General features: G+C 30.6%; 1 protein-coding gene across 1 annotated transcript; it reads left to right on the top strand.

The window, feature by feature from the left end:
* On the top strand, positions 1 to 8,189 carry LOC129981397 (sterol O-acyltransferase 1-like). The gene is made up of 5 exons (XM_056092229.1): positions 1 to 8; positions 1,546 to 1,819; positions 4,190 to 4,288; positions 4,850 to 4,979; positions 7,996 to 8,189. Exons 1-5 carry the CDS (start codon positions 1 to 3, stop codon positions 8,187 to 8,189), a joined length of 705 nt encoding a protein of 234 aa, XP_055948204.1.
* The last annotated feature ends 7,395 nt before the right edge of the window (positions 8,190 to 15,584 follow it).

The following is a 15,584-nucleotide window of genomic DNA, read 5'->3' as shown; positions in this document are numbered from 1 at the left end:
ATGCAACGGTATGTTGTTTACAAACAATATATCCATTTGTGCGAATTTTTCTGTTGCATAGATGAGATTTTAAAATAGCATGAACACATTCATTCATTTTCATTTATTCAATATAAGAAATAAAAATACACGAAATCGTAGTAGAAATAGTATTAAGAAATCATTTCCTTAATTTGATAAATGTTTTAAAATTCTAAATATTGTAATTATTCATAAATTCATTCGATATTGAAATAAAATTCATCTGCATATCAAATGAGATGTTAAAACTTTAACTATTTACTCAATCTCATCAGTGGCGAATAGTTCTTTTATGAAGCATCGATGTAAATTGATTTCTTTTTTTTAAAAAAAAAAAAAAACTTTGATTTAAAATAAATTTAAGTAAAAAAATTATTTCGGAAGTGATCTTGTATGAATGTACTAAAAATGAATTTTCTAATTTTAATTATTTTATAATTCATTAACACAAACATCAGAGAATTTTGAGACAAATTTTTTTCTCAAATTCACTATCAGATAGTGATACTATAGCAAAAAAAAAATGCATCAGATGATAATTATATTCTGAAATAATTAAATATTGCATAATTTACTAATTTATAAGTATACTTAATTTGAAAACTCTATAATGCGTTCAAAATTGATTATAAAGTTCAATTTTTATTTCCTCACGTAGAAAAAGTATTGTAATCGTTAAAAAAAAATTTTACTCGAGATTTAAATGAATATATGTTAAACTGAAAACTTCCTGAGTTTGTAAAACACATTTTTGGCATTACGTCTGTCTGTGACAAATATAACTCAAATAAGCTTTGAGCTAAAGGGTTGAAATTTAGTATATAGTGTTTGCACAAAATTTGTGTATTTTTTCGAACGGATTTTTTTTCAAAATACGTTCGAAAAATTCTAAATTACTAATACAATTAAAAAATATCTGGCCATCTGTCAACTTTTCAGTAAAATCCGTTCTGAGGAAGTCTGTCTGTACGGCTGTTTGAGGACAAGCTAACACAATAACTACAAAACGAAGAGAGATGTATAAAACTCAGTACATAAATTTAGCAACTGTATTGTAATTACGTATCTAGTTTGGAGAGAAATTCAACAAGAGGTTGACTACTTGTTGGCTTGTATTTTCAGAAACAAATAAACGCAGCGACTTAAAAATATCTAATTTAGCATGGGATTTGTAACTACAAAAAGCAGTTTTTAGCAAATTTCTGTTTGAATCGGTTGAGAAAAACGTGTCAAAAATACAAATTCGATTTTCGGATACTTTTAACACAAGTCAGAGATTTGTCGCCAAAAAAACTCGCCAAGAATGACACGATGCATTCAGTAAAAATGGTAAATTCACGACAAAGTTGAATAGATCATAATTAAAATAGGTCAATACCATGCAGGGTGCTCTCTGGGTTAACAGCTTTATTAGGGACTGTGAGTGAAAAGTTTTGAAAGACTACTCCCTCTGGTTAAAAATAGGGAAAAGTCACGTTTAAATAAAAGTTTATAAAAGTGTTTCACTTTTTCTTTTATTTTCAGAACATCTGGTATTCGCTGGGGTTTCGTTGCCTGGAATCTTTTGCAATTATTTCTTATTGTATTGGGTGACTATATTGTCTACATTTGTTTCTTAGCGAATAGCTTCAACAAGGCGGGCATTGAACCCATACCCATCACTCATTTTGTGTGTTTGATGGCTATTGCAATCTTCGCAGGTAGTATGATCTCGTTCGTAACGTTTTATCCCATATTACACTGTTTGCCGAATGCTTTTGCTGAAATGCTGAGGTTTGGCGACAGATTGTTTTATGAAGTAAGTATCTTTCTAGTTGCGTGCTGATTTCATATGTTTATAAATGTTCATAATAACTGCTGATGGAGTGACTTCTTTTAAGATTTTTTCTTAAGCAGATTTTAAACACGGTTTTTTTTTTGTTTGTTTTATGTGAGTGATAAATGTAATTTTCAAAATTCTTTAAAAAAAATCAATCTCACTTGTTAGATGAGTCAGGTATTTCTCATGACTTTGTTTGAATTTCAGTATTCAGTTTTATCATGATTAGTTTTGTTAATGTAACGAGATTTCCCGCTTTCACAACCAGGAAATCCCACGGGGGAGCACCTCGTAATTGAAAGTGAGAAGCGTTTGGCATGGTGGTTGGTTCTCGCCACCCTTGTAGGTATACGAAAATGTGGGGGTGGCTACTTCCTATCGATGACGGGAAGGGCTTCTTAGGGAAGGGTTGTACCGTAGCCGGTGATGGCCCTTAGGAAACAACCCCAGTTCCCGACAGTGTTGCTATCACGGCAGTCCAATCATTTTTTTTTCCGTATGCCTTCGAACGGGTCGGAGTAATTAGTCTATGATTCACCACCAAAAAAGTAATATAGCTGACAACAATTAGTTACTTGCTTCCTTTTTGAGTTTATTCCAATGCAGTAAATGAAATAAACAAAAAAAAAAAAAAGAACCATCTTACTGGAAGCTTCATACAATTTTTGAGGATGAACAAAAAACTCCTACTTACATTAGCTGTCCTAGTTTTAAACATCGATATTTTATAAGATTAAATACCGTTTTCTATGGATACATCCTAATATTAGCGAACAATTTAAAATTTTCATTGCTAGAAATCCAATACAGATATTTATTGTATATTTCTTTCCCATAAAATTCTGAATAACTTGATTGATTTCCTTAAATATTAAACTCCATTTTTTGTTGTGGTGGTTAGAACTTTGGAAAAATAAGCTTACTTTATTAAATTTAAGCGAATTTTTTTATTAAATTTAATTGCAAGGACTATTTTTATATATACCAATTTTATAATTTCATTTATAATTGTTATATGTAGATATCTTTTCTTTTCCAATATTTTTTTGATATATTTACAATAAATGTTTACAATTTTTAAAATTATAATAGATTGGAGTGTTCATTTAATTGACAATTAGCCGCCTTCGGCGATTAGATGTTTCGTTCAGTATGTTGGTTGTATTTAACTTCAATTAAATATCTTATAATAATTATATTTATGATTTTCTCAAAACTAATTTGTTAACTTCAAATTGTTAGAGATATTAAAGCTTTCTTTAATACCCCTCCAAGGTTTTTTGTATGTTGTATAAGTGAAATTTTCTAATAAAGTCTCAAGGCTTCCTCGCTGAAAACAGAGCTGTTAGTGTAATGGACCTTCTAATGTACATCGTATTTCACAGTGATATCCTAGTCATTTCGGTTTATTCCTCATGTGAATCCCATCTCTACTATTGATATGGATGAATGTGGGCGCGCTCTAAATGACCTCGAGTTACTAAATTTTGCTCAGATTTTGAGAAGTATGAATGGGCATTTCAGAGTGATTTCTATGAAATTTTAATTTAAATTTAAATTAATTAAAATAATTTAGATTTTTGAGGTAACTTCTGAAAAAAATATTTGTTTTGCATCGTTTTAATGTCCAGACAATTATCTTTTTTATCTTTTCAATGATTCAGAATTTAATTCCTGTAAGATTTTTAGATCTATATGTATATAATTAGGCTTTAAATCTATTTTGAAGAATATTTGACAATAATATTTCCATTGCTGTGAATGAAACGGAAATCGGTTTCATTGTTTCTTCCAGTACGTAATCGCATGATTTTCTTTCATTGTTTCATGCTTGAAAAGAAGGATTTTAATTAATAGCTGAGTAGTTTATAGACGAATAAAAAATGAAAATCGCGTCATTTAGAAGACGAATGAACTGGACATAATAGAGCTCTGACGTCATGGAGCTGAATTCCATTAAAAAGGTTCTTATACATGATGAACATAACTTATGTAAGACTATTAAAACTACACTGTTTGAAATCTAGATTCTATTTAGTATTGTGCCATTTTTCCTGGAATTGAAAGTGATATCTTCAAAGTTTGGCTCGGAACATTTCTATGAAGTTAAATCTTATGAATGCACGTTTGCTTTAGGAGAACGTTTCTTATTGAGGCAGTAAACTACAAGCGTGTATGCCTGTGAAAAAGAACATCCCTTGCTTTTTCAAATTAAATTTTGTTTTCTTTGATGCTTGTCTTTATCTATTTTACTCTGCTACTAATAACTGAAAGAACTGACGAAATAATGTATTTCTGAAAGTTACTTGCACCCAGAAAAGATGATACCTCGTGTATTTTTATTTAAAGGATTGGTGGAACTGTACTTCCTATAAAAAATTTTACCGATCTTGGAATATACTTGTACATGATTGGCTGTACTTCTACATATATTGTGATATGTACGCTGTAAGTAACAAATTTATTTGCATATTTAAATGAACCACATAATGCATAAATGTAATAAGTTCTCTGTTTCGAGAACAGCGTTAGTTCATTTGGAAGACAAGCTGAATGATACGTTTGTGTTTGTATTTTGTGGCAAAAATTCCTCTAGAATTAATCTGCACGACACTGATGGTATTTAAATATTTATATCAAAGAAAAGAAAAGAAATCTTTAATAAGCGTTTTAAGAATTCAGTAATAAGTTCTAAGCTGAAATTCACATATATTATTCTATATATAAACTTAACAAAAATCTTAGATATTATAAGTTGAAAAAGAATTGAAGTGGATATTTGTTTCCAAATTCATAATTAAAAAAAAGCCTATTAATAAAAAAATTTAGTGAAGAAACAATAGTAAATATTAATTTCTTTCTACATAAAATATAACGCTGTATAATTTCTAGATTGTATTAAATCTTTAATATAATCTAATTAATTGTATTAAATCTTTTTTAAAAGCATCAGAATATTTTGCTTTTTAAAGGTATTTGATTATTTATCGCCGTTTATCTTTTGTTTAGATTTTGAAAAGCAGAACTGTTGCTATGTTGTCAGTGTTTCTGCTATCTGCAATTGTTCATGAATATATCGTAGCCGTTTCTCTCAGATTTATATTCCCTCCTTTATTCACATTATTTTACATAGCTGGTAGTAAGTATCCTTTTATGAATTACTTTTTTATTATTCTAAATAAAAACATATTTAAAGCACGTTTATATCTGTGTACTGTACTGCTTAAAGCACGTTTTTTTATAGGAACATCAGAATACAAGATATAATAACCGTAACCGATTATATGTCATATACATAATTTTTTAAATCTGTAATGAATACCCAGAAATTTTCTTCATTTTAATTTGCAATTTCTTTTTCTTTTAATATTAATTTTGCTTCTGTTTCTTTATAGTATTGTTTTCACTACTTCATGATTACACGATTTTGTTTTCACCTTCACATTTTAAAATTATTTTCAAATTTTCAACAAACTAATAAAAGCGTATTTAGAAATTTTTTAATTAACCTTTTAATAAATATTTTGTAATTAGCTATTGTAAATATTATGAAATCTGAAAATCCTTTTTTCTTGAAGATTCAATATATAAATTGAGCCATGCATATGGAGTCAAAACTAAGTATAAAATCGATTTTTCAGTATAACTGAGTATAAAAGTGATTATAAATTTCACGTTTATAGAAGGAATCAAATAAAGCTAATACAAGTATTTAAAACTGCTTTGGCATGTTTTAACAAAACTAAGAATGCTTTTTTTTGTAGAATTGAATACTTTCGAATACGCCTTATTTAAACCGTTTATAAGTGAAATTATTTTGGGATTCCTCAAAATGGATTTTAAAATATCAATATAAAAGTTGAAAGTATTTTAATTAATTTAAATTAAAAAACATTAATACTGAACATTAAACTTTATGAATAAAAATATTAAATTATCTAAATTCAGTAGAAATATTAAATTGAAAAATAACATTTATATCATATCGAATAATAACAGATATGGATTAAACTTCTTTTTTCCTTTGGAGTGGAAATTTATAATAAAGATTTTCTATATAAAATTTTGGATATTTTTACAGTGAGATCTGAGTATAAGTAGGACAATGAAAATTGACTTTGAAAAATAAAAAATAAAGTTCAAAAGTTGACTGATTCGGCCCTGAAAGGCCCTCTATTCGTCATAAAGTGCTAATTAAAAATCCTGACATGTTGTCGAGGTACTCTTTGTTCCTTATCCGTTGTGGCACCTTCCCGATAAGGTGGGAAAAATCGATTTTTAGCTGTCTTTAGACTAAAAACCGTAAAAAAGTAAAAATGAAATCGGTTTTTAATAGTCCCTATGCTAAAAAAAAATTGAAATCTGTTTTTAACTGTATCTAACCAGAAACTGTAAAAAAAAAAAAAAAAAAAGCAAAAATGAAATCGATTTTTAACTGTTTCTAAATCAAAACTGGTAAAACCTTCAAGAAAAGGAAGTTTGGGGATGATTTGCTTGAGAAATTTTCAGTATACTGTCCACCGTTTCCTCCTGCCAGCTGAAAGCGCAAAAACTGCATGTTTCACAACATATCGGAGTGTTTCAGTGGTGATAATATAAATGTGTTGCATAATGCATGTTTGCAATTCACCTAAGACCGCATTCGGACGTCTGTACACAACATTTATAGGTAACTCCACAGGGTTCAAGTATGTTGATCGTAACGGCCAAGCTGTTGGAAAATGGCGACTGATAATTTTGTCATTTCCAAAGTGAAGAATCAAGAGCTGCTTTGCTGTGTTGAAATGTCCTGGGGAGTGCTACCCAGCATAAAAATTGTGATGTCCACATCCACTCTGTTGCAGTGTTGAAATGAGTTGTTGCGCAAAAGAGATTCATAACGTATCCTATTGACTGTACCGGTTATAGGATTCAAAATATCAATCTGTTCAAAAATTAAGCAATCAATAATAAAGCCTGCCGTAAGCTCTCACCACACGGTGCCCTTTTGAAAATGGAGAGGTGATGGTTGCATTTGGAACATATTCTCTCTTACCAGTGTTTTGGAATTGTGAATGTTGACAGAACTTTGGAGAATTAAATGGGCTTTTTTTGTCTACAAAATGATTTATGGCTATGCATTGTCCATTTCCTTTGAAGCAAAAAAAAAAAAAAAAAAAGAACCGGCTTCAGTAATAGCTCCTCGTTTGACAGATCAATAGGAAGTAACTCCTGAAAATGTGTAATTTTGAATGGGTAGTATTGCAAGATTGGCAAATTTTTACGAATCATGCACACACATATATCTGAAGTCTGGAAAATTCCCTATATACTGCGCATTACCAGAGCAGTACTTGGCACTTTCTATAGTGGTGTAGCCACATCCTCCCCTGATGTCGAAGCAATTGCTTTCCTCTCTATGCCACATTTCACTTCAAATGAGCCCGTCTCTTCAGCTTTATCAATCATCTTCTTCAGACCGAATGCTGTTATTTTACCGGAACCGCTTCTAAAATCCCGTAACGTCCGGGATTACTTGAAGGTAATTTTCGCATAGTCACCATTCTTGTAAAAATATTCATAGTAGAGACACGACTATCTTCTGAAACGCAGAAACTGCTTGTTCCTTATTTTTATCACAAGAATAATGTGAGCTGCGCATATCATGTCTCTGAATTTGCACCTTTAAATTAACACATCTTTTAAAGCAACAGATTTCAACATACTGTGAAGAATACAGCCCCATATATCGGTAAACTTTTGAATTTTTTCATTCATAAAACGAATTTTTCAATATGAAATATTGTGTCATTCTGACCAGTAGTTCTTTATTAACAGCCTTTTGAAAGTGCAATTTTAATTATAATCAACCGATACATTGCTCTACTATTTAAGAAATATTAGCTCCAGTATGCTTTATTTAAGCTCATATTATTAAATACTCTTTTTTATAGGCATAAGAATGATTTAGCCTCTCTTTTAACCCTTATTATATGAATAATCATAATTTATTAAATTTTGGCATGTTATATCTAAATCAAAGTTACATAAATATCTAGCTTTAATTTATTCAAATTTTTCCAATTTTTGTATTCTTTTGTAACTGTCTCGATCTTAATTTTTTTTTTTTAAATTTGCACCAAACTATTAATAAAAATCCAACATTTTTTTTTCAGTTATATTCATTTTTATGACTCGAAGAAGAACCTCAAACTTCTGGAACTTTTTCCATTGGTTTACTTTGTTGCTAGGATATGGACTTTTACTAGTTTTCTACTCTTTGGAAATGTCTGCCAGGATCAACTGCCCGAGGATTTTAGTAGGTTTTTCCTCCTTTAACTTAGTTTTACTTCCTACACACGAAGTATAGAAAGAGAAAATATTATACACGTCAAAAAATTGCAAGTCGAGATTTCGTTGAAACTCAACGTTTCAGAACTGCCTGAATCCGAAAAACACGTTTCTGGAAGTATACTTGTCTGTCTGTGAACACGATAATTAAAAAATGGTTTGAGCTAGCCGAGCGAAATTTGTTGTATGGTTTTTACAACAAATTTGAAGATTTCTGTCAAAGTTTGAACAAGATCATTTCAAACGAAGGTCTGTCCCTTCAATTGTTCCAGTATATCTTAACACGATAAATATCAAACAAAAAAGCTGGATGGATAAAATTTGGTACCCAAATTTAAAATTTAAAGTGTAGACCTGCATTTAATTTAGAACCAAATCCGTGCAGGGCTTAACCATCTTTCACAAGCTTTTCTTTACTTTTTTCTACACTTTAACGTGATGACTAAAAGATTTTAAATATGATATGTGATTTTGAAACTATCATTGAAGTTTTATGTCAAATTCCATTTTTAATTGGACGGGAAAAAAGTATATACATTCGATTTTCTGGTACTTTGTACTAACCAAATCCTGGCGATTAATCGCCAAAAATCGCATGCTATTTCGTAATCATTGTCTAATATCTATTCTCTATCTTTCCAATTGCATTTAAACAGAATTCAAAATCCCAAAAATCTGAAGGACTGAAATTTGATTTATGGTTTTATTATCATAATCACAAATCTATATCCCTTTTTTTAGATTAAATCTATCAAAGAATGAAAAGCTTGTTGGTGTATCCGTTTGCTCGTATGTGAATTCGAAAATTTATAAATGCTTTAAGCTAATTTGCGATCAAACTTGCAAATCTGTATAAATTAAAGAATCTAATTGCTCTACTGGAAGTTGACTTGCAAAAGAAGTGCTCGATTCTTTTCTTTACGAGACGGAACTAAGCACAGAACGCAATATATTAGATTGTTGAGATGATACTTCCGTTATTTGAAAGTTGGGGTATAACGCATCCACATCTCAGACCTCAATGTTAATGACATGCACTGTTGCATCCTTGTAACTTTTTTCCTTTATAAATAAATATCTAGAAAAAATGGAGTTTTTTTTATCACTTAGCATGATTATTTTCACTATCACTCAATGTCTTTCTATCACTTTCAATTTATCACTTAGCATTTTATCTTGTGAGAAAATTATGTTGTTTTGGTTTGGGGTGTTTGAAGCCTCGAAATGCACGGGCAGAAAATCGGCGATTTATCGCTTTTGAGGCACCAGTTTTTTGCTTTTAGGGTTGTTAGAAAATGATAATGATGATTGTCACATTTGGTGACTTATAGCCAACAAAAGGTATAAAATGGCACGAATGTTTGCCATGTACCCGATTCTCCGGTCTGGCCAATAAAGGGGAGGGACGTTGGAAGTTATCGTCCGGAAAAGCGCATAGAAGAAAAGTGAAATGAACGCGGAACAGTGAGAGAAGTATCGAAAGCTATATAATATATGTTTTTTTTGTTGTTTTTCTTAGTTTTCAATTTTTCTGGCTAGCAAAAATTTTTGGAGCTCGAACGATTTTGAGAATTAAAAAAAAGTCGTTTTCTAAATATCGACGTATATGCGTAATCTGATAGTTACGTAATTTTTTAAAACCGGTTTAAACTGGCTTTGCAAGAAAAAAATCTGGCCTCGCGAAAATTTTTTTATTGATTTTAAGATTTATTTATTGATTTTAAGATGGTCAAAAACCATCGCTTTCCTAAATGTTGGTGATTGCGAGATATGAGTCATGTGAGAACATGTTTTTCTATCGGATCGATACCACTTAATTTAAAACAAATAATGTTATCATATGATTACTTGAAATTTGCGATAGCAGATTTCAATTTTTTTTTTCCCCTTCTTTTCTTTCTACGAGTTCTTTTAAAAATGGATCACATATAATTTTTTTAAAAAGTTATATTATGATGAAATTCATTTCAGATTTAGAAATAATTATATTTTAAAACATTTCATGCTCGCATTGACAGTAGGTTCGTAGTAATAAACTAATTAGCATAAACTTTCTGCTTTAGATGCGTAAAAAATTTTGAGTTGTATTAAATATATTTCTGATTTCCAAAAATTCCAAACTAAAATGATGGATATAATAAGATTAATTGTGATCGATTACTTTATACAATATCATGTTCCTCAATAATGAATAATTTATTATTTTTACAGGCCAGACCATTTCACCTACACCTACCAAATTTGGTACATGTATACCTTGGAGGTCGGGAATGTGCACCTGGGGTTCCTTTTTTTGAATTTTTAATTAGAATTTTAACTTTTAATTAAAAACTAACTTTCCCGCCAAACAAATTATTTCTTTCCCCACCGCCAAATGAGTAAGGCTTCAACATTTTTTCCCAACAGCAATGAGGCTTAGGCGTAACATTTTCCTGCCGATTAATTCAAACGATTCTATTCATTTTCTTAATGTTTTATGCATTTAAAATTAAAGATTATTAATTAAACGATCTTTCAGATTCATTCTGAAGTACTTTTGAATTAAAATAACTCAGATTAAAGGAAATTAAAAATTTCTTATCGGCATAGCGTTACCCCAACTGGCGTAGAAAATTCAAGCATTTGCGTTACCATAATTGGCGTTGAAAATTCAGGCATGCGTATTGTGTTCTGATTGTCGACAATGGATACGATCTTCGTTTTGAAGGTTTAATATGTTTTCGACAGATTATTTCAAAGGATTGTGTTTATTTTCTTAGTGTTTGATGCATTTAAAACTAAACAATGTTAATTAATCGATCTGTTCATGATGAATCTGAGAAAATTTTGTAGAAAACTTCTTAAGATATTACATAAATTAAGAAAGATATTCTTAATTTTGCATAAGGTTTAGCTTAAATGCAAAGCGACTGTGTTTTTAGTACTCATATTTTAAAAGAAAAAAAATTCATAGTTTCAGTAAAAAATTTCCTGATTTAAATTGCAATTTAACCATTTCCACTTTAATTTAAAGCATAAATTCTACGGGGGCTAAAAGAAAATTAGGGAGATACATATTACGTTATAGTTGAAGGCATTTATAATATTATGAATGAATTATATGACTATCAAAATTTGTAACTTTAAAATATATCCATGAAGAAACTATTAAAATACGAGTTACATAAAATATTTAACTATTAAAATTTTAACGAGCATTAATATTGGTGAACCGGTTGGTCGCCAAGTTTTTTCCCCCACTCTAATGAGGCTAGGATTAACATTTTTCGGTTACAACATTTCTGTATTTTCCGTAAATTTATGCTTTAATTTTATTTTAGAAGTATAATATTTGGAATAGTTCATAGTAAGTGTGGGAATAATGGACAAAAATTACTAAAATAAATTTAAAAAAAAAGAAAAGAAAAATATATTTAAAAAGTTCTCATTTTCGAGACTCAAACTGAAGGCCAGCAAAACTAAGTGGCTCGTTCTGCTGATCTGGCAACGAAGCTTCGTACCCATAGAGCGTCTGAATGGTCTAAGACTCTCATTATGATTATATACTAAAACTTTTAACGTGGTGTCATTCTGGTCTAAAAGCACAATGTTTTGAATAGGAATGAATTCTGCGCATGTGCGTGAACTTGACTCCTAAAATTTCTCTTCAATATAGAAATATTTTGACAATAAATTTTATTTTAGTAGTATAAGATTTGGAAAAGTTTGTAGTAACCGTGGCAATAATGGATAAAAATATCTAAAATAAATTTTTAAAAAAAGAACAGAAAAATATATTGAAAAAGTTCTCAGTTTCGAGACTCGAACTGAAGACCAGCAAAACTAGGTGGCTCGTGCTGCCGATCTGGCACCGAAGCTTCGTACACGTATAGCGTCAGAATGGTCTAAGAATCTCATTATGATTATCCACTAAAAATATTTAACATGGTGTCATCCGTTTCTGAAAGCACAATGTTTTGAATAGGCGTGAAGTTGACACATAAAATTTCTCTTGAATATAGAAATATTTTGACAATAAATATTATTTTAGTAGTATAAGATTTGGAAAAGTTCGTAGTAAGTGTGGGAATGAAGGATAAAAATATCTAAAATAAATGTAAAAAAAAAGAAAAGAAAAATAAATTAAAAAAGTTCTCAGTTTCGAGACTCGAACTGAAGACCAGCAAAACTATGTGGCTCGTGCTTCCGATCTGGCCACGATGCTTCTTACACACAGAGCGTCTGAATGGTCTAAAACTCTCATTATGATTATCCACTAAAAGTTTTAACGTGGTGTCATTCTGGTCTAAAAGCACAATGTTTTGAATAGGAATGAATTCTGCGCATGTGCTTGAACTCGACTCCTAAAATTTCTCTTGAATATAGAAATATTTTGACATAAAATTTTATTTTAGTAGTATAAGATTTGGAAAAGTTCGTAGTTAGTGTGGGAATAAAGGATAAAAATATCTAAAAAAAATGTAAAAAAAAGAAAAGAAAAATATCTGAAAAAGTTCTCAGTTTCGAGACTCGAACTGAAGACCAGCAAAACTGGATGGCTCGTGCTGCCGATCTGGCCACGAAGCTTCTTAAAAGCACAGCGTCTGAATGGTCTAAAATTCCCATTATGATTTTCCACTAAAAGACTTAACATATTGTCAATCTGGTCTAAAACCACAATGTTTTGAATAGGAATGAATTCTGCGAATGTGCGTGAACTCGACTCCTAAAATTTCTCTAAAATATAGAAATATTTTGACATAAAATTTTATTTTAGTAGTATAAGATTTGGAAAAGTTCGTAGTAAGTGTGGAAATAAAGGATAAAAATATTTAAAAAAAATGTAAAAAAAAAAAAAAAGAAAAGAAAAATATATTTAAAAAGTTCTCAGTTTCGAGACTCGAACTGAAGACCAGCAAAACTAGATGGCTGGTGCTGCCGATCTAGACACGAAGCTTCGTACTCACATAGCGTCTGAATGGTCTAAGACTCTCATTATTATTATAAACTAAATGTTTTAACATGGTGTCAATCTGGTCTAAATGCACAATGTTTTGAATAGGAATGAATTCTGCGCATGTGCGCGAACTCGGCTCCTAAAATTTCTCTTGAATATAGAAATATTTTGACATAAAATTTTATTTTAGTAGTATAAGATTTGGAAAAGTTCGTAGTAAGTGTGGAAATAAAGGATAAAAACATTTAAAAAAAAATGTAAAAAAAAAAAAAAAGAAAAGAAAAATATATTTAAAAAGTTCTCAGTTTCGAGACTCGAACTGAAGACCAGCAAAACTAGATGGCTCGTGCTGCCGATCTGGCCACGAAGCTTCCTACTCGCAGCGCGTCTGAATGGTCTAAGACTCTCATTATGATTATCAACTAAAAGTTTTAACGTGGTGTCAATCTGGTCTAAAAGCACAATGTTTTGAATAGGAATGAATTCTGCGCATGTGCGTGAACTCGACCCCTAAAATTTCTCTTGAATATAGAAATATTTTGACATAAAATTTTATTTTAGTAGTATAAGATTTGGAAAAGTTCGTAGTAAGTGTGGGAATAAAGGATAAAAATATTTTTAAAAAATGTAAAAAAAAGAAAAGAAAAATATATTTAAAAAGTTCTCAGTTTCGAGACTCGAACTGAAGACCTAAAAAACTAGATGGCTCGTGCTGCCGATCAGGCCACGAAGCTTCGTACCCGCAGTGCGTCTGAATGGTCTAAGACTCTCATTATGATTATCAACTAAAAGTTTTAACGTGGTGTCATTCTGGTCTAAAAGCACAATGTTTTGAATAGGAATGAATTCTGCTCATGTGCGTGAACTCGACTCCTAATATTTCTCTTGAATATAGAAATATTTTGACATAAAATTTTATTTTAGTAGTATAAGATTTGGAAATGTTCGTTGTAAGTGGGGGGATAAAGGATAAAAATATCTAAAATAAAACTTAAAAAAAAGAAAAGAAAAATATATTGAAAAAGTTCTCAGTTTCGAGACTCGAACTGAAGACCAGAAAAACTAGATGGCTCATGCTGCCGATCTGGCCACGAAGCTTCGTACCCGCAGTGCGTCTGAATGGTCTAAGACTCTCATTATGATTATCAACTAAAAGTTTTAACGTGGTGTCATTCTGGTCTAAAAGCACAATGTTTTGAATAGGAATGAATTCTGCTCATGTGCGTGAACTCGACTCCTAAAATTTCTCTTGAATATAGAAATATTTTGACAATACATTTTATTTTAGTAGTTCAACATTTGGAAAAGTTCATAGTAAGTGTGCGAATAATGGATAAAAATATCTAAAATAAATATTAAAAAAAAGAAAAGAAAAATATATTGAAAAAGTTCTCAGTTTCGAGACTCGAATTGAAGATCAGCAAAACTGGATGGCTCGTGCTGCCGATCTAGCCACGAAGCTTCTTAAACGCACAGCGTCTGAATGGTCTAAAATTCCCATTATGATTTTCCACTAAAAGACAACATTTTTTCAATCTGGTCTAAAACCACAATGTTTTGAATAGGAATGAATTCTGCGCATGTGCGCGAACTCGGCTCCTAAAATTTCTCTTGAATATAGAAATATTTTGACATAAAAATTTATTTTAGTAGTATAAGATTTGGAAAACTTCGTAGTAAGTGTGGGAATAAAGGATAAAAATATTTTTAAAAAATGTAAAAAAAGAAAAGAAAAATATATTTAAAAAGTTCTCAGTTTCGAGACTCGAACTGAAGACCAGCAAAACTAGATGGCTCGTGCTGCCGATCTGGCCACGAAGCTTCCTACTCGCAGCGCGTCTGAATGGTCTAAGACTCTCGTTATGATTATCAACTAAAAGTTTAAGGTGGTGTCATTCTGGTCTAAAAGCACAATGTTTTGAATAGGAATGAATTCTGCGCATGTGTGCGAACTCTGGCTCCTAAAAATTCTCTTGAATATAGAAATATTTTGACATAAAAATTTATTTTAGTAGTATAAGATTTGGAAAAGTTCGTAGTAAGTGTGGGAATAAAGGATAAAAATATTTTTAAAAAATGTAAAAAAAAGAAAAGAAAAATATATTTAAAAATTTCTCAGTTTCGAGACTCGTACTGAAGACTAGCAAAACTAGATGGCTCGTACTGCCGATCTGGCCACGAAGCTTCGTACCCGCAGCGCGTCTGAATGGTCTAAGACTCTCGTTATGATTATCCACTAAAAGTTTTAACGTGGTGTCAATCTGGTCTAAAAGCACAATGTTTTGAATAGGAATGAATTCTGCGCATGTGCGTGAACTCGACCCCTAAAATTTCTCTTGAATATAGAAATATTTTGACATAAAATTTTATTTTAGTAGTAGAAGATTTGGAAAAGTTCGTAGTAAGTGTGGGAATAAAGGATAAAAATATTTTTAAAAAATGTAAAAAAAAGAAAAGAAAAATATATTTAAAAAGTTC

The sequence above is a fragment of the Argiope bruennichi genome, chromosome 8, assembly GCF_947563725.1.
Source record: "Argiope bruennichi chromosome 8, qqArgBrue1.1, whole genome shotgun sequence".
Classification (NCBI taxonomy): Eukaryota; Metazoa; Arthropoda; class Arachnida; order Araneae; family Araneidae; genus Argiope; species Argiope bruennichi.
Note: the sequence above shows the minus strand (reverse complement) of the source record. Positions and strands in the feature narration are given on the sequence as shown.

Bases quoted from the DNA above. Each gene is read 5' to 3' on its own strand.
- LOC129981397 (XM_056092229.1), top strand. The intron at 4,289-4,849 runs GTAAGTAACAAA...TCTTTTGTTTAG, and splicing joins TATATTGTGATATGTACGCT to ATTTTGAAAAGCAGAACTGT. The intron at 4,980-7,995 runs GTAAGTATCCTT...TTTTTTTTTCAG, and splicing joins ATTATTTTACATAGCTGGTA to TTATATTCATTTTTATGACT.